This window comes from Neoarius graeffei, chromosome 18 (assembly GCF_027579695.1).
Source record: "Neoarius graeffei isolate fNeoGra1 chromosome 18, fNeoGra1.pri, whole genome shotgun sequence".
NCBI classification, from domain to species: domain Eukaryota; kingdom Metazoa; phylum Chordata; class Actinopteri; order Siluriformes; family Ariidae; genus Neoarius; species Neoarius graeffei.
Window position 1 is genome coordinate 45629031 of NC_083586.1, and position 25673 is coordinate 45654703.

Consider the following 25673-nt stretch of genomic DNA (forward strand, 5'->3'; position numbering starts at 1 on the left):
ATGGTCCAATCCCACAGAAGTGCTACTGTAGCACAAACTGCTGAAAAAGTTAATGCTGCCTAAAACAGAAGGTATCAGCATATCTTGATTGATTCAGCATATCTTGTATTATTTTAATTTTTGCATGAACTTAAGTAGCCTTGAGGTACTAAATCAAGGGCAGGAAACTGTAAAGTGTGCATGATGTTTTAAACTGTTGAACTAATAATATAAAATGCCAATTTTTTTTGCAATCTTCTATAAAGATTTTTGTAATACAAACCACACGGTCCTTGTGTCTATACACAGCCCACTCCCCACAAGACAAACTTCCAGGATCTTGTGTTAACCGTTGTGATTATTGGTTTGACTTTTGTTAGATATTTGTTTGGTCAATTTAAGGAAATATGGACGGGATGTACAGTATGTTTTATGTTTGTCATTGTAAATTTAGTTAAAGTGCCTGTACTTGGCCTGTGTGGATGATATACATCAATACTCATTTGTGCTAATGATTGCTTGTGCACCCCTTGTACTTGTGGTATGTTTTTGTAGCTTTGCACTTGGCCTTTATAAATGAGAAATTATTAGGCTAATGGGAACTAGGTTACAGCTGCTAAAACAGGCAAGGAGAACTGACAAGGAGAATCTGCAGTAGCCACTCAATAATTCATGTGAAGAGGGTTAAAAAAAAACAGCGAAAAAAAGAAACTTTCTTTAGGCTGTGATGTATTTTTAAATGTCATTAAAGGATGGTGTATATTTTTTTAAATCGCATCACAGAAGATGTATTTGATAAAATGAAACAAAAAGAAAATATTTTATTTGTCTTTTATGATTTGAAGTAGCCAAGATGGCACAGGGATGTAAAATAGTTATGGCAGTGTTTAAAAATTATTTTGCACCCACCTGTTGAAAATACCTTACACTGCATACAATAGTGTTTCTGGATGAATGCAGGTTTAACTACCGTGTTCACACTGACCTCTCTCTCTCTCTCTTTCTCTCTTCAGTTTCAAAGGCCAAATGACTTTTCTCCGCCGTTCCGTTTTGGCACAGTTCCAAATGGCAGCACGGAGAGGAACATTAGGAACAACTACAAAGAAATGCACAGCTACATGACCAGCTTCCACCAGAAAAACGTAGACGAGGCCCTCCACAGCCTGAAAACAGGGTAAAAGAGAGAAAGAGGTTAAAAAAAAGCTACAAAAGTGTGCTGGGGGCCGGAGAGAACGATAGAGGGAGACAGATAGGATATGAATGTGTGTGAGTGGGTGTTCAGTGAACATGTAGCTGCTAATAGCAACAAACTGGAGAAGCCTGCGGCTGTTTGTTTAGAAATGACTAAACCACACATGTAACGTATGCATATTTCATCTACCAGAGTCCAAATCTAATATGTGTAAGATTCACATTTACACACTACACTATTAAATGCAAGAGGCAAAAACTGTTCTATATTGTACTACTCCTAAAATAGGACACACACATCATCAAAGGTATTGCAACACCTCTCTATTTGCAGAGAAAATTTGTGAGAAGTGTTCTGTACTACAACAAAGAGGAAAGTTACTGTATATGATGTGACTTATGAGGAATGTGTGCCATTACAGCACAAAAGAAAATTCCCAAATTAACTGTGCATGTTATCTCAAACAATAAGAAGGTGAATGAAAGGACTGGAGAAAAGAGGAGGTTGGACAAATTACTCCCAGACCAAGACTCTCATCCATCTATTATCTATACAGCTTATCCATCAGAGTCATGGGTGAGCTCAAGCCACTCAAGCAATCCCAGCTGACTTCAGGCGTGGGGCGGGGTTCACCCTGGACAGGTCACCAAGCTACCACAGGGCTAACACAGAGACGAATAAACATTCACACATCACATTCACACCTATGGGCAATTTAGGCTACATCCACACGACAACGGCAACGAGATGTTATTTAAAAAAATATCGCGTCCAAATGGGCAACGATCAGTAAAATATCAGGTCCATATGGCAACGCAACGCTTGCTGAAAATGATGCAATATACATGCCACACCTCTAGGGGCGCTGTAAGACGGTCCCTTAGGAGACACCAGAACAATAGAAGAAGTAAGGACGCATGCGCATAAACTATTATGCGCGAGACTTCATATTAGCCACAAAGTCAGAAAAATCTGTTCGTAAAATTACATGATAATGACCAAATACAATGAAAAGTATTTTTCCAGTCTCACCTGTGAAAGGTAATCCCATGTGATCTCGTTTAGACGGTAAACCTGTTGGTACAGTTAAACGCAGCACATGAATGAGGCATCTTTATTCTCCGCTTTGACCCATCCAATATGGCGGCGAGGATGACGTATGAGTCTACGCGGAAGGCGGCGTCTTTAATGGTCCGGAATAAATTGAATGCTACACGCTGATGGATTAATTTGTTCTTCTACGCCCTTTTTGAGGAATGTATTGTAGGACTTAAACCAACATCTGAAGAGGTGAGATCGCTCCTTTTTTTCCCTATTTTTGCTGGCGGGATTGACTCTGCCCTAAGGGCTATTCTCTCTCACTCTCTCTCACTTTGCACCATTACACAATAAATATTCACAGTGAAAATATTTTGTAAGCGCGTTTCATGAACCAAGTTATAGGATTTGTTGACAACTCGCATCGAGTTTGTTACGCTTCTACCCGGCGTGAAGCACTCACAGTCATGTGGTTGTGACGTCATCGTAAACAAATCCGTTCTACTCATCCAGACGACTTCGCAACGGCAACGTTGCCAGATCTTTCCACTCTGGAACCCGTTCTCAAAAGATTGCGTTTTGGGCACCCAAAACGCCGGTGCCGTGTGGACGCCAGGCCTAAACGATAAACAATTGTATCAGATTCACCTGAATCCGTTGCCATGTGGACAGGGCCTTAGAGTAGCCAGTTGACCCAATCCTCATGTCGTTGGACTGTGGGAGGAAACAGGAAAGAGGAGCACCCACAGGAGAACAAAATAACAATTTCATTTTCATGAAATCTCTAATACATAAAGAATAAACATGGACTGTGTGGTTATAGGAAAATAATCAATCATGGTTTGGTGTGATGCCTGATGTGAAGCAGATTTATTGTTACCAGCTCAAATATTTACACCTAATTATTTTTAGTGGACCGAAAGCTACTGAATTCGAATCACAGACTTCAAATTTTATTACTTTTTTTCCCTAAAAGAACAATTAATGAATTTAGAGCCACGTGGCCCTAAATTCTCTGCCATTTTTTTCTTACCTCACCATGACCTAAACCAAGATACTATGTCATGCATGACGTGGTGGGGTTTCCCCGTTCGCAACGCATTGTGGGATACAAATTTGCAACTTGAGAGAACAATGGAGCATGTGAGTGTGCACTTTGAGCATGGAAGACCGACTACAGAAATGAAAAGTGAGAAGAAAAGACCCTGTATTGTGAAGGAAAGGAAATGCAGGCCCAAACTAATAAATATCAGTAATTGGATATATCCCAGGCGGCACGGTGGTGTAGTGGTTAGCGCTGTCGCCTCACAGCAAGAAGGTCCGGGTTCGAGCCCCGGGGCCGGCGAGGGCCTTTCTGTGTGGAGTTTGCATGTTCTCCCCGTGTCCGCGTGGGTTTCCTCTGGGTGCTCCGGTTTCCCCCACAGTCCAAAGACATGCAGGTTAGGTTAACTGGTGACTCTAAATTGACCGTGAGTGTGAATGGTTGTCTGTGTCTATGTGTCAGCCCTGTGATGACCTGGCGACTTGTCCAGGGTGTACCCCGCCTTTTGCCCGTAGTCAGCTGGGATAGGCTCCTGCTTGCCTGCGACCCTGTAGGACAGGATAAAGCGGCTAGAGATAATGAGATGAGATATATCCCATCACTTCTTCAATCAAACTTAAGAGATTTGTTTTTCTGTCCTCGGGCTCATGTCTGAAATGGGTGGGTTACACAGGAAATTCACAAGGTTATACTAAAGTCGAGTTTAGGAAAGTCAATTAGCGGCATTACAAAGATAGTGGAGTGTTCATATTCCCAAAATTATTACTTCTGATCACTACGTTTGGCAAAAACATTAGCAAACACAAAAATCAAAAAGATGAATGTAACAGCTTCCCTGATATAGTGGACACTGAAACAGGTAGCCAGGATCAAGTTCACTTTCATTTTTATTTTTTCAACTGTCACTTAATACAAAACACACTTTTCAGCAGTTTCAAAATAAACTGTGTGCTACTGCACCGACGTGATTTCAGCCATGAGAAGAGATCCTCAATCCCTGCTCCTTCTCTCTCACACACACACACACACACACACACACAGAGCACCTTCCCCGGTCTCGCTCTCCATTCACAAACCGGTGCTTGACCACGCTCCTACTGCCACAGTGAAAAAGAACCATGTACTGTCTTGCTCAACGAAATAAACTGCACAGTATGATAGCAAATTGATGGGTTGTTCACTAGAAGTTGTGCAATATAGGTGCATAGTCTAATTACACATTTTTGCTCAACGGTCTTCACCATCATAATGATGAAAAAAGGACCTTCTATATAAACTATCTAATGCGCAGGAATAATATTTACATTGTGAAATCAATACGTAATTTTCGTTATGACTAACAAATATTGGCTAGAATACACTCAATGAAAAATGGACTTCAACAAGATGAGTGACCAGGCTCAAGTTCGTCTCAAAAAGATACATATTTGGGTTAATCGCAGCATGTTCTTCACTAATTACAATATTTATGATAGGGAGAAACATACTAACCAGCATTTGATGTGTAAGATTCATTGGCTCAGTCATATTTTCTGTCACAACTTGAGTACTGAACTTGCAATGTGAATGTTATGATTAGCTCCTCGTCTCGTGGCAAAATGATGTGGGTCAGTGCATGGTCAATGAAAACTTGTGCAAGCACACTCCGGACTTCCTCTGTCTGCTTGACTGTGCGAAGCGTGCGAGTTCATGCACATTATTTGCTCAAGAATCCCTTCAAATTAAATAACTTCCCAGCCACAGAATGGCCTAGTTTTTTGATATATTACAGAAATAAACATATCACAATGACCAAATTTCAGAGGAAACTAAATTTCACCAATTTTATGAAATTGAAAGGCTGTCTTGCTTTAACAGCCTGCCTACCACAACAGATTGTAAAGCCCTCTGTCCTGAAAACTATCCTGTGGTGAAAAACTTAAAGTTACAGCTTTATTTCTAATGATTACAAAGCAGTGACACTGGAGACTCCTTCTAAAAATGCTTAAAATGTGTTCTCTTGGAATACTTCACCATAGCAATATTAAACTATTATTAACGTATTAATTAAATCATTTTGGTGTGATATGCTTTGCAGCTGCTCTTATAGAAAACTAACCCACATTTTCTGACCAATCAGATTGGAAATGTAACAGCTCTCTGGTATAAATTTATTTAAACCAATGGTGGACGTATGAATTATGCAGTTTCACAATGAAAGAACTGCACTATTCATAACATTTATACTCAAGTATATTTTTTAAAATGACTAACGTTTTTAAAAAATGTCTGATTCAAAACTGCACTTTCTGATGTCAGGTATCTTGCTGTGGCTTAGACTTGTCTCATCATGCTTAGAACCAACACTCTACTCAGCTGCTACAGGGCCAGTCACAGTCTCAGCAAGAAGTCCTTTGATTAGTAATGCAGTACATTGACTTTTTTTAGTTTGTTATTTACTACATTGACCAGTAATATTTGAGCTCTACGGAGTGAAGCTCCATATTTAAGAGAATATGGTAATGCATCGACCTGATTTTTGATGACTTTTGTGACCGTATGAAGTACAAACGATGTATGTGTACCACCACAGGGTACCCAATCATACAGTAAGTGCAAGGCAACATATCTCAAACACTTGACCACCGGACAATGAAATGTATATCTTTATTTAGATAAGAGACAGTGGTGCTTGAAGGTTTGTGAACCCTTTAGAATTTTCTATATTTCTGCATAAATATGATCTAAAACTTCATCAGATTTTCACACAAGTCCTAAAAGTAGATAAAGAGAACCCAGTTAAACAAATGAGACAAAAATATTAGACTTGGTCATTTATTTATTGAGGAAAATGATCCAATATTACATATCTGTGAGTGGCAAAAGTATATGAACCTTTGCTTTCAGTATCTGGTGTGACTCCCTTGTGCAACAACAACTGCAACTAAGCATTTCTGGTAACTGTTGATCAGCCCTGCACACCGGCTTGGAGGAATTTTAGCCCGTTCCTCCGTACAGAACAGCTTCAACTCTGGGATGTTGGTGGGTTTCCTCACATGAGCTGCTCGCTTCAGGTCCTTCCACAACATTTCGATAGGATTAAGGTCAGGACTTTGACTTGGCCATTCCAAAACATTCACTTTATTCTTCTTTAACCATTCTTTGGTAGAACGACTTGTGTGCGTAGGGTCGTTGTCTTGCTGCATGACCCAGCTTCTCTTGAGATTCAGTTCATGGACAGATGTCTTGACATTTTCCTTTAGAATTCGCTGGTATAATTCAGAATTCATTGTTCCATCAATGATGGCAAGCTGTCCTGGCCCAGATGCAGCAAAACAGGCCCAAACCATGATACTATCACCACCATTTTTCACAGATGGGATAAGGTTCTTATGCTGGAATGCAGTGTTTTCCTTTCTCCAAACATAACGCTTCTCATTTAAACCAAAAAGTTCTATTTTGGTCTCATCCGTCCACAAAACTTTTTTCCAATAGCCTTCTGGCTTGTCCACGTGATCTTTAACAAACTGCAGATGAACAGCAATGTTCTTTTTGGAGAGCATTGGCTTTCTCCTTGCAACCCTGCCATGCACACCATTGTTGTTCAGTGTTCTCCTAATGGTGGACTCATTAACATTAACATAAGCCAATGTGAGAGAGGCCTTCATTTGCTTAGAAGTTACCCTGGGGTCTTTTCTGACCTCACCGACTATTACACGCCTTGCTTTTGGAGTGATCTTTGTTGGTCGACTGCTCCTGGGGAGGGTAACAATGGTCTTGAATTTCCTCCATTTGTACACAATCTGTCTGACTGTGGATTGGTGGAGTTCAAACTCTTTAGAGATGGTTTTGTAACCTTTTCCAGCCTGATGAGCATCAACAACGCTTTTTCTGAGGTCCTTAGAAATCTCCTTTGTTCGGGCCATGATACACTTCCACAAACATGTGTTGTGAAGATCAGACTTTGATAGATCCCTGTTCTTTAAATAAAACAGGGTGCCCACTCACACCTGATTGTCATCCCATTGATTGAAAACACCTGACTCTAATTTCACCTTCAAATGAACTGCTAATCCTAGAGGTTCACATACTTTTGCCACTCACAGACATGTAATATTGGATCATTTTCCTGAATAAATAAATGACCAAGTATAATATTTTTGTCTCATTTGTTTAACTGGGTTCTCTTTATCTACTTTTAGGACTTGTGTGAAAATCTGATGATGTTTTAGGTCATATTTATGCAGAAATATAGAAAATTCTAAAGGGTTCACAAACTTTCAAGCACCACTGTAAATGGGATTTTATCCAGCATTGATTTTAATTTGCTTTTTAAAAAATAACATGGGATTATTTACTAACACTGTCGTAGCCCTTGGCATTAAGAACAACAACAAAGAGTGTCTGACGGGTGCATATGCGTTTTATTCTTCTTGAACACAAGTATAGCATCGAACACTAGACATCGAACACCATACACCGTATGCTGAACACCATGAAAACTAAAAAAATAAAATAAAATAAATAATAATAATAATTAGCGTGACATGGTTGTAAAGAAATACACAGTTTTACACAGTAATGTTTACAGACTATGCTCTTAACGTTACACACCTTGCTCCTCTCAACCAAGGGTGCAAACCTCTACAAGTTAGCCAAACATACGCCATTAGACTCTGCATTTAAAGTTCCGTGCTAAACCACAGTTCAACCAATGCACTGAATACAAACAAAACATACTCAGTAAACAGTGCATACAAACTTTACACTGTGCATGAATGACATCTATCTATCTATCTATCTATCTATCTATCTATCTATCTATCTGTTATATATAACATATATAACAGACAGCAAAACTTTATAATATACTGTGCTAAACCTCTTTAGCATAACAAATACAGCTTCCTGGGCTGACAGCTCTGCTCGTAACATGAATAATGAGTGACAGCTCTGGCTGCCACTGACAAACACATTTTACACTCATCAGGAGCTCCGCTTTTAGGCAGTGCCTAAATATATATATTAAAAATACATCCCAAAATGTTAACATAGATTAGTCACAGTCTAAAACACACTGAAGACTTCTGGATATTAATTTGTCTCGTCAAATAAAGCTAGCAGTTATTAGCTTCAATCAATGCCCAAACCAATGGTCTTTCCTTCTTTTTTCTTGACAGAAAATTAGATGCATTTATCTATGATGCTGCTGTGCTGAACTACATGGCAGGCAGAGATGAGGGCTGCAAGCTTGTGACGATTGGTAGTGGTTATATCTTCGCTACCACAGGTTACGGCATCGCCATCCAGAAAGATTCTGGTTGGAAGAGACCTGTGGACCTTGCCATTCTGCAGCTGTTTGGAGATGGTGAGAACTGCTATTTCATATTCATATATTATTTCTCACTTGAGCAACGCTTCTTAAATCATGTAGTGAATAACCATTTATGACATATTGATACTAATAGATTTAGTGATAATCACACTACAGATGGTAATATCTGTGGTGTATGTTGATTTTATAGCAGATTATTTTTCCTCACAAAAACACAGTGTGCTTAAATATAAGAAACAATGTTGACAAGTCATCCAAGAACTTTCTTGTATTGATCAGGCTACTCTGAATCTAAAGCCCGCCGCACACCTTCCCGATTCGCTTACGATTTTGTCGGGCCAATTAAATCGCTTGCGAATCGTAAATGTGTGCGGGGGCTCCTCGTAGCCGATTTCATCAGTTCTCGGTTGCTCGGTTCAGCTCAAACTGGTCTTGATATTTTCGGACGCGATCTCCTCGTACTCAACACAATCGGTAGGGTGTGCGTTGTTATTACGATCTCATCGGTTACGATAATTTTAAACAGCCAATTGGAGTGCCAGGATTGATCACACGTGGACTGCAGACCAGGAAGCACAACTTGTGTCACTTTGGGAAGCGTCCACCTGTCTTTATGACATTAATTCATCTGATTACAGCAAACAGGAAAAGAGGAACAAGGCTATGGCTATAATTGTGACAGCTTTGAAAATGCCTTGTAAAGTATTATAGCATTGCCAGTGGTACAGAAATCGCTTGTCCGGAATCCCGGAACAAGTTGAATTTTAAGAACGACTGAACAAATTAGAATCAATTCTTATTATTGATTTGTCTAGTTGGGATTATTATATCCCTTTTTGATTCTTATATTCAAAATTTAATACTTGTCTATGTATGTGTGTGTGTGTGTATACACACACACACACACACACAGTATATTGTACTATCACGTGATATCTTGAACATGTGACCATCTATTCAGGCTGAACATGTACGATGTCTTGCAAATGTGTGCGGGGAACTTTGAACCGATCAAATTGGGCCCGTATACTCGTAACTGATCGCCCGACACACAAAGCCCCGATGAAATCGGGAAGGTGTGTGCTGGGCTTAATATAGAGCTTCTGCAATATTCTGAAGAGCGTTCCTCGAAAGGCAGGTATCATATTCATTCTGAAATATGAAATTACAAGGACTTGGACTGAATGGGGTGATTTTTATGTAAATGTAGACCACAGTAGTGATTCAGATGGCTACTGTTTCTTTTTCTATACTCTTTCTGCATTACTTTTCTATTCTATATGGCCTTGAGGAACAGATCTGTCTCTTTTAACCATCAAGTCAATTCCCAGTTCTTTCTTAAAGGACCCAAAGCCAGCCCACAGTTTCACTGTTTCAATCTTCACAAAAAGAATAGATTTCCTGACTGTAGTAGTATGTTGAAGAGCTGACATAGTACACAGCACGAACTCGCTGAATTTTCTCACAGAGTACACTGATATTATGATACAAGCTGTATGACTGTGTGTGTGGGTGGGGTGGGGGTAACTGATAAGTCATTTCACATCAAGTTGTATAGTCATGGTACAATCCCAATTCCAAAAACGTTGGGAAGCTGTGTAAAATGTAAATAAAAACAGAATGCTATGATTTGTCAGTCCTCTTTGATCTATATTCAGCTGAATACAATACAAAGACAAGATATTTAATGTTCAATCTGATAAATTGTATTGTTTATTGTAAAGCCAAGAAGCCTTTATTTGTCACACATACACTCAAGCACAGACTTAAAGGAACAGTCCACCGTACTTCCATAATGAAATATGCTCTTATCTGAATTGAGACGAGCTGCTCCGTACCTCTCCGAGCTTTGCGCGACCTCCCAGTCAGTCAGACACGCTGTCACTCCTGTTAGCAATGTAGCTAGGCTCAGCATGGCCAATGGTATTTTTTGGGGCTGTAGTTAGATGCGACCAAACTCTTCCGCGTTTTTCCTGTTTACATAGGTTTATATGACCAGTGACATGAAACAAGTTCAGTTACACAAATTGAAACGTAGCGATTTTCTATGCTATGGAAAGTCCGCACTATAATGACAGGCGTACTAACACCTTCTGCGCGCTTCGACAGCGCATTGATACGGAGCTCAGTATCAATGCGCTGTCGAAGCGCGCAGAAGGTGTTAGTACGCCTTAGTTAGTACGCAGAAGGTGTTAGTATGGAGCAGCTCGTCTCAATTCAGATAAGAGCATATTTCATTATGGAAATACGGTGGACTGTTCCTTTAAGCACACAGTGAAATTTAACCTCTGCATTTAACCCATCTGAAGCAGTGAACACACACATGCACACACAAGTGAGCAATGAGCACACACACCCACATACCCAGAGCAGTGGGCAGCTATGCTACAGCACCCAGGAAGCGGTTGGGGGTTAGGTGCCCTTACTCAAGGGCACTTCAGGCCAACCTCAGGCCATGGCTGCTCCATGTTAACCTAACCACATGTCTTTGAACGCTCAAAAACCACCTGTTTGGAACATTCTACAGGTAGACAGGTTAATTAGTAACAGGTAAAAGGGGCATCCTCGAAAGACTCAGTCATTCACAAATAAAGATGGGGCAAAGTTCACAAAATTGCATGGGCAAATAGTCCAGCAGTTTAAGAAGAATGTTTCTCAACATACAATTGCAAAGAATTTATGGATTTCACCATTGACCATCCATAATATCATCAAAAAATTCCTAGAATCCAGAGAAATCTCTGCATGTAAGGGGAAAAGCTGAAAACCAACATTGAACGCCTGTGACCTTTGATCTCTCAGGCAGCACTGTATTAAAAACTGGCATATTTGTACAAAGGACATTACTACGTGGGCTTAGAAACGCTTTGGAAAACTGTTGTCGGTAAACACATTTCATTGCTGCATCTACAAATACAAAACAAAAGCCATACATCAACAACATCCAGAAACGTTGCTGAATTCTCTGGGGTTGAGCTCAGATGTGATGGACTGATGCAAAGTGGAAAAGTGTGCTGTGGTCTGACGAGTCCACATTTTGAACTGTTTTTGGAAATCAGTCGTTTCCTTTGGGCTAAAGAGGAAAAGGACCATCCATATTGTTACCAGTACAACGTTCAAAAGCCAGCATCTGTGAGAGTATGGATGTGTATTAGTACCCATGGCATGAGTAACTTGCACATCTGTAAAGGCAACATTAATGCTGAAAGGTACATACAGATTTTGGCGCAACATATGCCGCCCTCCAGATGACATCTTTTTCAGGGATGTTCCAGCAAGACCATGACAAGCCAATTTTTGTATGCATTACAACAGCATGGTTTCATAGTAAAAGAGTGCAGGTGCTAAACTGGTCTGCCTGCCTCCCATTGAAAATGTGTGGTGCATTATGAAGCACAAAATACGACAACGGAGATCTCGGACTGTTGAGCAACTGAAGTCATATCTCAAGCAAGAATGGGAAAGAATTTCACATTCAAATCAGGGCTTTACATTAGCACCCGCCCACCCGCCAAATGCGGGTAAAATTCGGCTTTGGCGGGTAATAACTTTAGCCTCACTAGCCACTTTGGCGGGTGGTTTATTCTGTGGTATGACAATATATTTTAATTGTAGTTTTCTCTGAAGGTATCTGATATAATAAATGCATTGCAATGTAATATTACACACCTACAACTCCCATGAGCACCTGCATAAACATTCTGACATGTTAGAATTGTTTAGAACATTCGTTAATGTCTCAGATAAAATCAATGATACGGTAACCTGCGGTTAATGAATGAAGCAACAAAGTTGCTGACGACTGACAAGCGCACTATGTGGCGGCATATAGCTGGAGTTTCAAACCCTGCTGCTCAGGGAAAAAGGGGCAAAGATGGTCAGGGCCGGAGGCAGCATTTTAAAATCACCGAGGTCCGTGATGCGCAAAGTGTGCGCTGAAAAATGTTCGACATATTTAAATGAGAGGGGTGAATTACATGTCACACGAGATCTATTCCTGAAATTACTTTTAATGGTGTTTGAACTGAATATCATCAGTTTTGAAAAAAAAATCATGTATGTGGCAAGAGTAAGAATAATTTAAGCTTGTTTAATGGTTTGATCTGGCACAAGCAATGAGGACAAAAGATACCCTCACCATGTAGCCTATGGAACTAAGATACATTAACAATCTGGCATCCGTTACACCTACACAAAAAAAAAAAAAAAAATTCTGGGAAAAAAATCAGTATACACCACCATGTTTTAGGCAAAGTTATCCAAGGCAAACATAAGTTGAAACTTTCCACTCTATTGCTTTGGCTTATCGAATGATTTATTTTTAAAATCACAAACAAGGTAGGCTACAACTGCGCTGCTTCAAAAATGTAAATTTAACAGCTTGATGAAAGTGCGCTGATGGTTACCATGAAAAAAACATGTCTACTGCACTGCGTTCCTCCCCTGAGTCACGTGCTCATTCATTTTTGTGTTCTTGGTCTCAGAGCTGCATGAAACAGACACAGAAGACAGAATCAATGTTTAATATAATTAACAATGCACTTTTTATGATGACATTTTAATGTTATTCTTTATTTTTTTTTATCCAGTTGAATATTTAGCATACAAATGTATTTTCAGCTCTTAAAAATGACCGAGGTCTGGACTGCAGGGGCCTCATAGCTGGCTATGGCCATGGAGATGAACAAGATGCTAATAGGAAGATAAGACAGTTCAATGACAAATAGAAGTTAGGGTGAGATTGGCTAGTTCATAGCAAAACCGAAAATACCATGTACTGCGAAAACTGTAGAAAGTCTGGCAAAGACAGGCACCAGTAATTTTAAACTCAAAACTATAAAGGACCACGAAAAGTCAAATGCACACATCGGTAGTATAACATCAAAACCGGCGAAGACGGCTAGTTCACTACAGGACAGCATTGCTTTCAAGTCCCTGGCTGTCATGAAGTCGGCTGAGCTGGAGAGGATGGAGCTGCTGTTTAGAAATGTTCACGCGATTGTAAAGAAGTTGATCCGCCCCAGCTATCAACTTATGGCCTGCTGGAAGCCTCAAGTCACGAAGACCATTTTTCATGGACCATTCAGACTCATCTGATGATGAATGTAATGAGGACATTTAATGTCTCTCTCTACACATGTTCACACACACACACACACACACAATTAATAGATAATACATAATATACATAATAATACTTGATAATACACATAATACTTGCATATCAAAACATCAAATGTTTTTCAATGAAAAATGTTTTGAATTGGACTTTTAATATTAGAATCAGTTCAGTTGTACTGAATGTTATTTTTCATATTATACGATATTTCATATTGTAAGGGGCTTGAATTTGAGTTCAATAAACAGAATACTCTGTTTATATTTTTGTCTGAATTGGTTGCATGTTTTCATATAGGGAGCTACCTTAACATCACTGAATACTTGAGTGCTACTGTAGAGATACATTATACGCTGCCATTCATAATTAAATCTAGATCTTCCGAACTTTAACGTATCATGGTGAAGAAAAAACTACAATTTCCTGGCAACAAAATTGTGGCTAGTGAAAAGGCTGAATGGCTAGTGACTCAGGAAAACCACTAGCCACAGTGGCTGGTGAGCAAAAAAGTTAATGTAAAGCCCTGATTCAAAACTTCAACAATTAGTGTCTTCAGTTCTCAAATGCTACAGTTCGCAAACATTCTTAAACATTAAAAGGCGGTGTAAACATGCCCCTGTCCCAACTTTTGGGGAACATGTTGCAGGCATCAAATTCAGAATGTGTGTACTGTATATTGACAAAGAACTTTAAAGTTGATCAGCTTGAGCATTAAATATCTGGTCTTTGTATTGTGTTCAATTGAATGTATGTCAAAAAAGGATTTACAAATCATTGCATTCTGTTTTTGTATTACACAGCTTCCCAACTTTTTTTTAATTGGTGTTGTAAACAATTGATACATTATTTCCTGATTCAAATTGATCGAAAGAATGCAATGTAGTGTATTTAAACACTTCTTTTCATTGTATTTTAATTATATAGTACACACACACACACCTTTTTGACTAACAGGGAACAGGTTCTTTAACCAGTTCCATTCAGGATTTTATGAACCTTGGTGTTAGCTCGCGTTTTCACCAGTTTTGATGGAACCATTGTACTCAAGGATGCATCATGAACTGAAGGTGTTGCACAATGGAAGCAAACAATAGTAGCAAGATGGCAGAGTGCATTGATTACCTGCAAGCATTTGTTCTGTTATTGCAGATGTTTGTTTTCATTCCACTTTTTCTGATGATTATCTTTTCCCATTGTGTTCTCCATTGCTGTGCTCTGCTGCCTCTCCAAGCTAATGGCACACCCACTGATATCATCACAGTTTGTGCTGGAAAAACTAGCTATATTTTGGTTCCAGCTGGGAACCAACTTTTCAGGTTCCAAATCACTTCATTTTTGGTCGAAATGCTCTGAATGGTTCAAAATCTGGTGTGTGATCCAAAACAGAACTTGTGCCATGTTGGTGGAAAAGGGGAAACACAAGCACTGGAACAAACAGTCTCATCAAACACTAACTATGTGACAGCAATATTACCAATAAACCTATTAATGTTAGCCTAGCTGCTATTACAGGTGCTGAACAAACAAACGTTAATTTAACGGTGTTAATTGTGGTCTCGGCTGGAGCGCCTGGTTCAGGTTCAGCATTGCTTTTGTTTTCATCCTTGTCCTCATTAACCTTAGTATTTATATCATTAATTTTATTTTTTCATTGACTTAAATATGACTTAACACATGCTGTTTGCCATCCTTTGCCATCCATTTATTGTTCAAAGTCTACATTTCCTCAATAAATTTACTCAATAAATAATCAAAAATATCTATTCAGTGGAACCCAATACCAATGTTTTAACTCATTAATACTCTAATATATGTTTTATTTTACACATTGAACTGAGATTAGGCAAGAATCTCATGTAATATAATCTAAGAGCCTAGGTTTATTACAATAAACTACCTTAGGAAAAGACTAAAATAGCAAAATAAAATTAGCACACTGTACTTAACATTCAGACACATTTCAAATTGAAAAAAATTAAAATGAAGTAAATCTCATTTTTAATTAATTATGGGGTTATTTTTGTTACTGTTAGTCTGCACTTGTAGTCTAGCTCAATTCTGCTTCACAAAAAATATCCTTATGACATTCCACTGTTCTTGTTACTGTCACCCATTTTTGACCCTCTTTGCTTAGCATATGTTGCTTATTTGGTCACATGTTGAGTCTATTAATTTCAACTGGTGCCACCTGGTCTTCATTTTCCACTTCCTTATTTAAGCTTTTCCTCTGGTCTTTGTTAGGTCTTGTATGTTTCTTGGTAATTCTGAGCCATGATTTTTATAATCTAGCTCCAGTTTTTCCACCATGTACAAATTTCTCTTCTCCTGATCCTGGCTTGTCTTTTTTTGGGAAGGTTATTGAATTAGTTATGGAATTGGTTCCATCCATTCTTTCTACTTGTGTTTTGAAGTATGCTCTGGATATCAATGTTTCTGATAAAACCCCTAATAAAACTTGGCAGATGGAGTCATGCCACTTACCAGAGTCCTCCTTGTTACAGTTCATATATTTCCCCCTTATTTCTGGATTTTTTGTGAGCTCATATACAGTGGTGCTTGAAAGTTTGTGAACCCTTTAGCATTTTCGATATTTCTGCATAAATATGACCTAAAACATCATCAGATTTTCACATAAGTCCTAAAAGTAGATAAAGAGAACCCAGTTAAACAAATGAGACAAAAATATTAGACTTGGTCATTTATTTATTGAGGAAAATGATCCAATATTACATATCTGTGAGTGGCAAAAGTATGTGAACCTTGAGGATTAGCAGTTAATTTGAAGGTGAAATTAGAGTCAGGTGTTTTCAATCAATGTGTTAGGGTTTTGCTGGGATTCGAACCTGGTTCGTTGGTGTGATGATCCAGCAAACCCCCACTAGGCCACCAGGGGAATGACTCAAATGCAGAGGCGTGAGGCGGAAGTAGAAAAAGTAACAAAAGGTTTATTTATACTATGTACACTATATACAATCCAGGGCAAAACAAAAAAAACAAAAACAAAGAGTATAATTCAAAAAGAAAAAGGCAAAAATGCAAAAGCTCAGAAGATCCACAAAACACAGTACAAAGGAAACTGGAGATAAACATAGCACAAAGACTCCGTGACAAGAGGACTGAACTCAGGGGTATAAATACACAAACTAATTAAGGACACAGGTGAAGATAATTAGGACTAACAGGCAATTAACAAAAACACAAAACACAGGAACAGTGGCGGCCTCTAGAGGCCAAAATAAACAAGACACGAAAAGGAAATAACAGCGGCCTCTAGAGGCCAAAACAGTCCAAGTCCTAACACAATGGGATGACAATCAAGTGTGAGTGGGCACCCTGTTTTATTTAAAGAACAGGGATCTATCAAAGTCTGATCTTCACAACACATGTTTGTGGAAGTGTATCATGGCATGAACAAAGGAGATTTCTGAGGACCTCAGAAAAAGCGTTGTTGATGCTCATCAGGCTGGAAAAGGTTATAAAACCATCTCTAAAGAGTTTGGACTCCACCAATCCACAGTCAGACAGATTGTGTACAAATGGAGGAAATTCAAGACCATTGTTACCCTCCCCAGGAGTGGTCGACCAACAAAGATCACTCCAAGAGCAAGGCGTGTAATAGTCAGCAAGGTCACAAAGGACCCCAGGGTAACTTCTAAGCAACTGAAGGCCTCTCTCACATTGGCTAATGTTAATGTTCATGAGTCCACCATCAGGAGAACACTGAACAACAATGGTGTGCATGGCAGGGTTGCAAGGAGAAAACCACTGCTCTCCAAAAAGAACATTGCTGTTCGTCTGCAGTTTGCTAAAGATCACGTGGACAAGGCAGAAGGCTATTAGAAAAATGTTTTGTGGATGGATGAGACCAAAATACAACTTTTTGGTTTAAATGAGAAGCGTTATGTTTGAAGAAAGGAAAACACTGCATTCCAGCATGAGAGCCTTATCCCATCTGTGAAACATGGTGGTGGTAGTATCATGGTTTGAGCCTGCTTTGCTGCATCTGGGCCAGGACGGCTTGTCATCATTGATGGAACAATGAATTCTGAATTAACCAGTGAATTCTAAAGGAAAATGTCAGGACATCTGTCCATGAACTGAATCTCAAGAGAAGGTGGGTCATGCAGCAAGACAACGACCCTAAGCACACAAGTCGTTCTACCAAAGAATGGTTAAAGAAGAATAAAGTGAATGTTTTGGAATGGCCAAGTCAAAGTCCTGACCTTAATCCAATTGAAATGTTGTGGAAGGACCTGAAGCAAGCAGTTCATGTGAGGAAACCCACCAACATCCCAGAGTTAAAGTTGTTCTGTATGGAGGAATGGGCTAAAATTCCTCCAAGCCGGTGTGCAGGACTGATCAACAGTTACTGGAAATGTTTAGCTGCAGTTATTGCTTCACAAGGGGGTCACACCAGATACTGAAAGCAAAGGTTCACATACTTTTGCCACTCACAGATATGTAATATTGGATCATTTTCCTCAATAAATAAATGACCAAGTCTAATATTTTTGTCTTATTTGTTTAACTGGGTTCTCTTTATCTACTTTTAGGACTTGTGTGAAAATCTGATCATGTTTTTGGTCATATTTATGCAGAAGTATAGAAAATTCCAAAGGGTTCACAAACTTTCAAGCACCACTGTATGAATTCTGCTGCATCCACAAACCTCTTGTTTCAAAATTCAGTTATAAGGTCTTAGTAAATAATGAGAAATGAGCTTGTACCAAAATGCTAGCTTTGGAGCTCAAACGTAAGTATGAAGAATACACCAAAGGTATATCCTGAGAGTAAAATAAAAATGCTGAATGTGTAAGAATTTTGGGTTCTTACAATACCTTGCTGTTTCTACTGCTTCCTTGTCCATTTAATGAGCCATCACTGACGACACTCTCATTCTGAACAAATTGATAGCTATACAAAGGATGTGATTGTGTTTCATTTTGAGAACAAAAAGATTTTGTGAATAGATTTTTACATCATGCATCATACATGTGTTGGATTGATCCAAACAAAGTATTCTCCATTTAGTTTACATTATCCCCAGCCTAGTTACTGGACTGCCTTTGAGTGACTTGCTTGCTCATGCATCCATATAGACATACACAGATGTGGTACAGTAGCAGTGCAGCAGCTGCCTGTTTGGCGGTCAGGTCTGCTGTAGGTGTATTCGGGTGTGTTGCATGTTATTTTGTGACTGGTAGACATTATATAATATTAGATAAGTGCCAGGACTGAGGTCATAGGTGTATAATGGCTTGCTTGGTTATGAGTGAATTGGGGATGATAGTGTGTGTGTGTGTGTGTGAGTGAGAGAGAGAGAGATGTACTTGCAGTTGTATGTGCACAGATAGCTTTCTTTCTCTCTCTTCAGCTTTTTCTGACTTTCACACTCACACACTTCTGTCTAAAGGGAACAGACTACAGTGCTTTAATGGGAGCATGGTTCCCCTTAACTCAGACAAGACCAATACACTGACAAAGAAATGTCTCCTAAGTCCTACAGCCTATAACTCCTATCAGATCTCTTCTCCTACTCTCTTAAAGTAGGTCATTGTTAAAAATTTGAGCTGTCTCTAAATGTCAGAATGTCTTTTGCAAGCATGTGTGTGTGGACTCTTTTTCTTTGGGCATGACATCAGAGGTCAGACTCTTTCCAAGCTCCTGACTCCCACCCTTCCATCAAAACCTGGATTGTGTATTTGGTTCTTTTTTTTCCTTTCTATAAGATGGAGCCTTGTAACGTGTGCATTACAGAAAAGGAAATGCACTGTAAAAAAATAATAGTTGAGAATACTTGAAATTTCAAGGCAACAGTCTGCATTAAGAATTTTATGTTTTGCCAATGATGTGTCTCGGGTCGGAATCGAACCCAGGTCCCTGGATTTATGGTACGGCGCCTTATCCACCTGAGCCACGACGCCATACCCACGATGTGGGTTTTAAAAACTTTATTTCAATATTGAAGTTTTGTAATTGTGTAGAACAATGAAAAAAGGCATGTATAGTTTAATGATAAATTGTGATAACCTCAGGGGTGTCGTGGCTCAGGTGGATAAGGCGCCATACCATAAATTCGGGGACCCGGGTTTGATTCTGACCCGAGGTCATTTCCCGATCCCTCCCCGTCCCTCTCTCCCACTCATTTCCTGTCTCTACACTGTCCTATCCAAATAAAGGTGAAAAAAGCCCCCCAAAAAAGTCTGATAACCTCAGTTGCCTTTTTGCACTACTGTGAATGCCACTGTTCAGCAAAAAGAGAAATCTATGTTGGCAGAATGAGGAATTGAAAATTGACTTAATTAAGAATTCTTAATAAAGATAACAGTTTTATCATAGTTTGGATTATCATGGGCACATCGTTGGCAAAACATAAAATTCTTAATGCAGACGGTTGCCTTGAAATTTCAAGTATTCTCAACTATTTTTTTTACAGTGTGCTTTTCTTCACATATCTCAGCTTGTTAGGAATTTGGAGTCAAAGCGCAGGGTCAGCCAAGATATAGCACCTGTGGAACAGAGAATGTTAAGGGCCTTGCTCAAGGGCCAACAATGGCAGCCTGACAGTGCTGAGGTTTGAACCCTGAACTTTGCCACAAACCCTGGACAAAGCATTGGGATCATTCATGTTGCATTCGTCACAGACCCAGTACAAACAATTTCATTTATATTATGGTACCAATAACTGTTATTAAAAGAAAAAAAAACATGGACAGTGTATCACCTGTAAAAAGTCAAGCCACCACAGGTCTAGCACCCCTGCTGGCTGCAGTACAATTTTTAGTCAAAACAGCTTTTCCGTGTCACTTTTCTGATCTAAAATGTCTTTCCATCTACAGTGTCTCATCCAAACAGTTAGTTTCCCAATGCTGATATCTGAACACTTTTATTTATTTATTTTTTGACAGAAAAGCTTTTAAAATGTTATTCTACTAAAATTATAAAAAGGCATGGATAAACTTGGGAATTCAGTGATTGACAGCCTTGGTGATGCACTGGACATTGGTATTAGGAGAAGGAGATGGGGCTACTTCATGAGTAACTGTACCTGACTTCAACTTTCATCTCTACTGCGCAGACTCTGGCTCCAAATAACAACAGAAAGTCCCTACTGAAAGAAACTACAATCTGGCTCCAAATCTGACAATGTGGTAGAGGAATTTTGGCTTCATTTCTATATCATGGAAAGGCACAGAGCCACACCGTCCATGTTTTTCACAGTTGTTGTTTGGTACCAATGGGACCTAATGTTGGAACTAGACACACTGTTTGTTTTGGTTATTTACTGTAGTCAATATAAGCTGGTTAGCCAAATAACCAGTCACACAAATCAACAATGTTAATGTCCAGGTACTTTTTCCATGCTAGACATGCATGTTGGAAATGACGATGCAGTAGCCTTTACTATTATCAGCAGGTGCCCAAGTTCTGCTGGTTCCTGTTTTGGCCAGTTTTCAACTGTGCATGTGCAGTGGAAAACTATCATTTGTTTCTTTAAGAACAAGAGCTGACGTATGGAATACGGTTGGGGTGGGCATGATATGACAAAAATATTATATCATGATACATCTCTGTATCTGCTTGGTGCTACAAATATTTGTTTTTGTGTTTAAATCTGATGTAGACTTTCTTTTTTTTTTGTAATTTATTTTAATTAAACTGTCGCACTATGGCAGTGGAAATACTAGAAAGAAAACCTGGAGGTAAAAATGCCAAACATATGGTCTGTGAAGTCTGGTTCTGATAGTTCCTTCACCTCAAATTTGCATAGGACTGTTTTCATAATTATTTATAATTAATTGTTAGTTTTATGTACCTGCCCATAATATTTTCACACACAGTTAGTTGGTTCTATTTCCCAAAATATAAATAAATGAATAGCCCAATGAACCTTTCTGACATGTTTTCAAATAAATAAGTGCACCTCCTATTTATGTTTGTATTTATATCTGTTTAGAACACATGCTCACTCTGAATAATGTATTTATATTTGGTTACATCTGATGTCTACAACCCTAATTCCAAAAAAGTTGGGATGCTGTGTGAACTGGAAATAAAAACAGACCACAAAAATTTGCAAATCATGGAAACCCTATATTTCATTGAAAATAGTACAAAGACAACATATCAAATGTTGAAATTGAGAAATTTTATTGTTTTTTTTAAAATGCTCATTTTGAATTTGATGTCAGCAACACGTTTCAAAAAAGTCGGGACAAGGGCATGTTTACTACTGTGTCGCTTTTAACAACACTCTGTAAATGTTTGGGAACTGAGGAGACCAATATTTCTGTAGTTCTGAAAGAAAAATGTTGTCCCATTCTTGCCTGATATACAATTTCAGTTGCTCAACAGTTCGGGGTCTCCTTTGTCATATTTTGCTCTTCATAATGTACTGAATGTTTTAAATAAGAGACAGGTCTGGACTGCAGGCAGGCCAGTTTAGCACCTGGACTCTTTTACTACGGAGCCATGCAGTTTTAATATGTGCAGAAAGCAGTTTGGCATTGTCTTGCTGAAAGAAGGAAGGCCTTCCCTGAAAAAGATTTTGTCTGGATGGCAGCATATTGCTCTGAAATGTGTTTATATCATTCAGCATTAATGATGCCTTCTCAGATGTACCAGCTACCCATGTCATGTGCACTAATGCACCCTCATACCATCACAGATGCTGGCTTTTGAACTGCACACTGATAACAAGCCGGATGGTCCCTCTCCTCTTTAGCCTGGAGGACGTGGTGTCCATGAGTTCTAAAAAGAATTTCTACTTTTGATTCATCAGACCTTGGGACAATTTTCTACTTCACTTCAGTCCATCGTAAAAGAGCTCGGGCCCGGAGAAGGTGGCGGTGTTTCTGGATATTGTTTATATCTGGTTTTAACTTGCATTTGTGGATGCAGTAATTAACTGTTTTCACACATGATGGTTTTCTAAAGTGTTCCTGAGCCCGTACACTGATTTCCACTACAGACATGTGTCTGCTTTTAATGCAGTGTCTCCTGAGGGGCTGAAGATCACAGGCATCCAGTGTCAGTTTTCAGCCATGTCTCTTGCATACAGAGATTTCTTCAGATTCTCTGAATCTTTTAATGATATTATGGACCATAGATGATGTGATCCCCAAATTCTTTGCAATTTTCCATTGAGGAATGTTATTCTTAAATTGTTGCACTGTTTGCCCACGCAGTCTTCCCCAGAGCAGTGAATCTCTCCCCATCTTTACTTCTGAGAGACTGCCTTTCTGGGATGCTCTTTTTATACCCAATCATGTTACTGACCTGTTGCCAATTAACCAAATTAGGGTTTTTTTTAGCATTACACAACTTTTTTAGTCTTTTGTTGCCCTGTCCCAACTTTTTTGAAATGTGCTGCTGACATCAAATTCAAAATGAACAAATATTTTTCAAAAAACAATAAATTTTCTCAGTTTCAACATTTGATATGTTGTCTTTGTACTATTTTCAATGAAATATAGGGTTTCCATGATTCGCAAATCTTCACATTCTGTTTTTACTTATGTTTTACACAGTGTCCCAGCTTTTTTGGAATTGGGGTTGTATTTTAAAAAATGCATTCTACTATTTACATTTTTTTAAATTACAATTTTAAAGGTTCAGTACATTTCTTTTTCAAATGAGTTTCTTCCAGTCAGTTTGCAATTGCTCTTTTTTTTAAAAAAAAAAAGTACGACAAAACCTATGATATCTCAAAGTCTATTGTGATATAATTTATCACGTTTGATATCATCATATTGCCCAGCCCTAGTGATGGGGGCATGATCCTGTCCCTGCTTTGATGACTGCCAGAGCCTTAAGGTCACCCCTTAGCTCCACAAGCTAAATCACAAGTGACACTCATGATCAATCATTAATGAGGAAGCACTCCGTTGGGAAAACATCCGGAGTAATGCAACATGACAAATGTGTGTCTCAGGGGCTTAAATTTGTTTACGACACTCTGCATCAGACAACTTCAAATCAAATAAAGTTCTAAAAAAAAAAAAAACATGCATTAACACAAAACCATGAAAAAGAACACCCAGAGTGCATTAGCCATGAAAGCAAAGGGAAAAAACATTAATGCACATTTAAATAAACCCTTAAAAGCATTCATAGACTCCCATGTTCTATTCAGACACAAGTACAATATGTGACACACACTTCAACTTGGATTACTACAGTACAGACACTTTAACTCAAGGCAAAGACATCACACACTTGCTCTTCTCTATTTTTCTCTGCCCGTTCTCTCAACCTCTCTGTGTCCTTCACCCAAATAAATCCCCTGACCTACTGCCATCATCACATTATCCCCTTCTTTTCATAACCTACCCCTCTGTCACCTGTTCCCTCTTCAAAAAACTCATTCATTGTCCTCATACAAAATTGCTTTAACAATTCCATCCATTCCTCATCTTTCTCTTGCTTTCACCCCTTCCATTGCACCTTTTCCTCCATCTACACCTCTCTTTCTCTCACTCTCTCTCTCTTTTTCTCTCCACAGGTGAGATGGAGGAGCTGGAGGCACTGTGGTTGACCGGGATTTGTCACAATGAGAAGAACGAGGTGATGAGCAGCCAGCTGGATGTCGATAACATGGCTGGCGTCTTCTACATGCTGGGGGCAGCCATGGCGCTGTCACTCATCACCTTCATAGCTGAGCACCTGTTCTACTGGCAACTACGCTTCTGCTTCATGGGCGTGTGCTCAGGCAAGCCCGGCATCACATTCTCCATTAGCAGGGTGAGTGGATCCCTCTGCTTTTCCATTACAAGTTATGCAATGGGAACTGTTATACAGTAGTATACTTGTTTGAAAACCCCTGAGGTAGGTGTCTAAAACTAGCCTGACAATTTATTAACCGTAGCTACAGTGGCATGCAAAAGTTTGGGCACCCTTACTGAAAATGTCTGTTACTGTGAATAGTTAAGTGAGCAGAAGATGAACTGATCACCAAAAGGCATAAAGGTAAAGACGACACATTTATTTTCAACGTTTTCTGCAAGATTTGTGTATTATTTTCGTTTCGTACAATTGGAGAGTGAAAAAAGAAAAGGAACACCATGTGAAAGTTTGGGTACCCCAATACATTTGAGTTCTCAGGTAACTTTTACCAAGGTTCCAGACCTTAATTAGCTTAGTGAGCTGTGGCTTGTTCAAATTCTTCATTAGGAAAGGTCAGATGATGCAGGTTTCAAAGCTGTATAAATTCTCTGACTCCTCAAACTTGTCCCTAAAATCAACAGCCATGGGCTCCTCTACAGTAAGCAACTCCCTCACATTCTGGATAATAAAATAATTGATACTCACAAAGCAGGAGAAGGCTACAAGAACATAGCAAAGTGTTTTCAGGTAGCTGTGTCCTCAGATTGTAATGTTATTAAAGGTGCCCTTCCACCAAAAACGTTTAATACTGGCTCTTTTTGAAATACCATAGTTCACTCCGAGTTGCATATGCATGCTGCATGTGAAAATGTAATTCTACTCCCATTCCCTGTATTAGCTTATGAAAGAAAATAGTCGGAAAAACGAGCGAATCTGAAAAAGCCCTACGAACTTACGTCACTTCGAAAATTAGTATTCATGGCCTCGCCCACCTTGGCTTGCGACCGCCCATGGGAAGAAAGTTTGGATTTAAGCGCGAGGAGAGATAGCAGAGCCCATCTCGTCAGTAGCTAACGAAGAGGACCTAACAGCAAGTTGAAAACATGTCAGAACAAGTTTGTGCCTGTGTTATTTGTGGCAGTAACACATCAACATTGCATTTCTTGCCCAAGATAGAAGAGGTGAAGAAGAAATGGTTGGAATTTATCTTTGGAACACCACCAGCGAAGTATAATGTAATGTTAGTACTGTGTTCTGATAATTTCAACCACAGTGACTTTTCAAACTTCGGTGCCTTCAGTAGTGGCTTTGCTTCGAGGTTGTTTTTAATACCTGGATCTGTACCGTCAAGACGATCGACTACCAGCTCACAAGCTGTAAGTAA

At 39.1% G+C, this 25673-nt stretch overlaps 1 protein-coding gene across 1 annotated transcript in view; it reads left to right on the forward strand.

Moving 5' to 3' along the window:
- grin2bb (glutamate receptor, ionotropic, N-methyl D-aspartate 2B, genome duplicate b) overlaps positions 1-25673 on the forward strand; it is a 220271-nt gene that overhangs the window by 184500 nt on the left and 10098 nt on the right. The window contains exons 11-13 of the mRNA XM_060898923.1: positions 993-1153; positions 8411-8598; positions 24189-24427. Coding sequence (XP_060754906.1) covers positions 993-1153; positions 8411-8598; positions 24189-24427 — 588 coding nt within the window. The remainder of the gene's footprint in view (positions 1-992; positions 1154-8410; positions 8599-24188; positions 24428-25673) is intronic.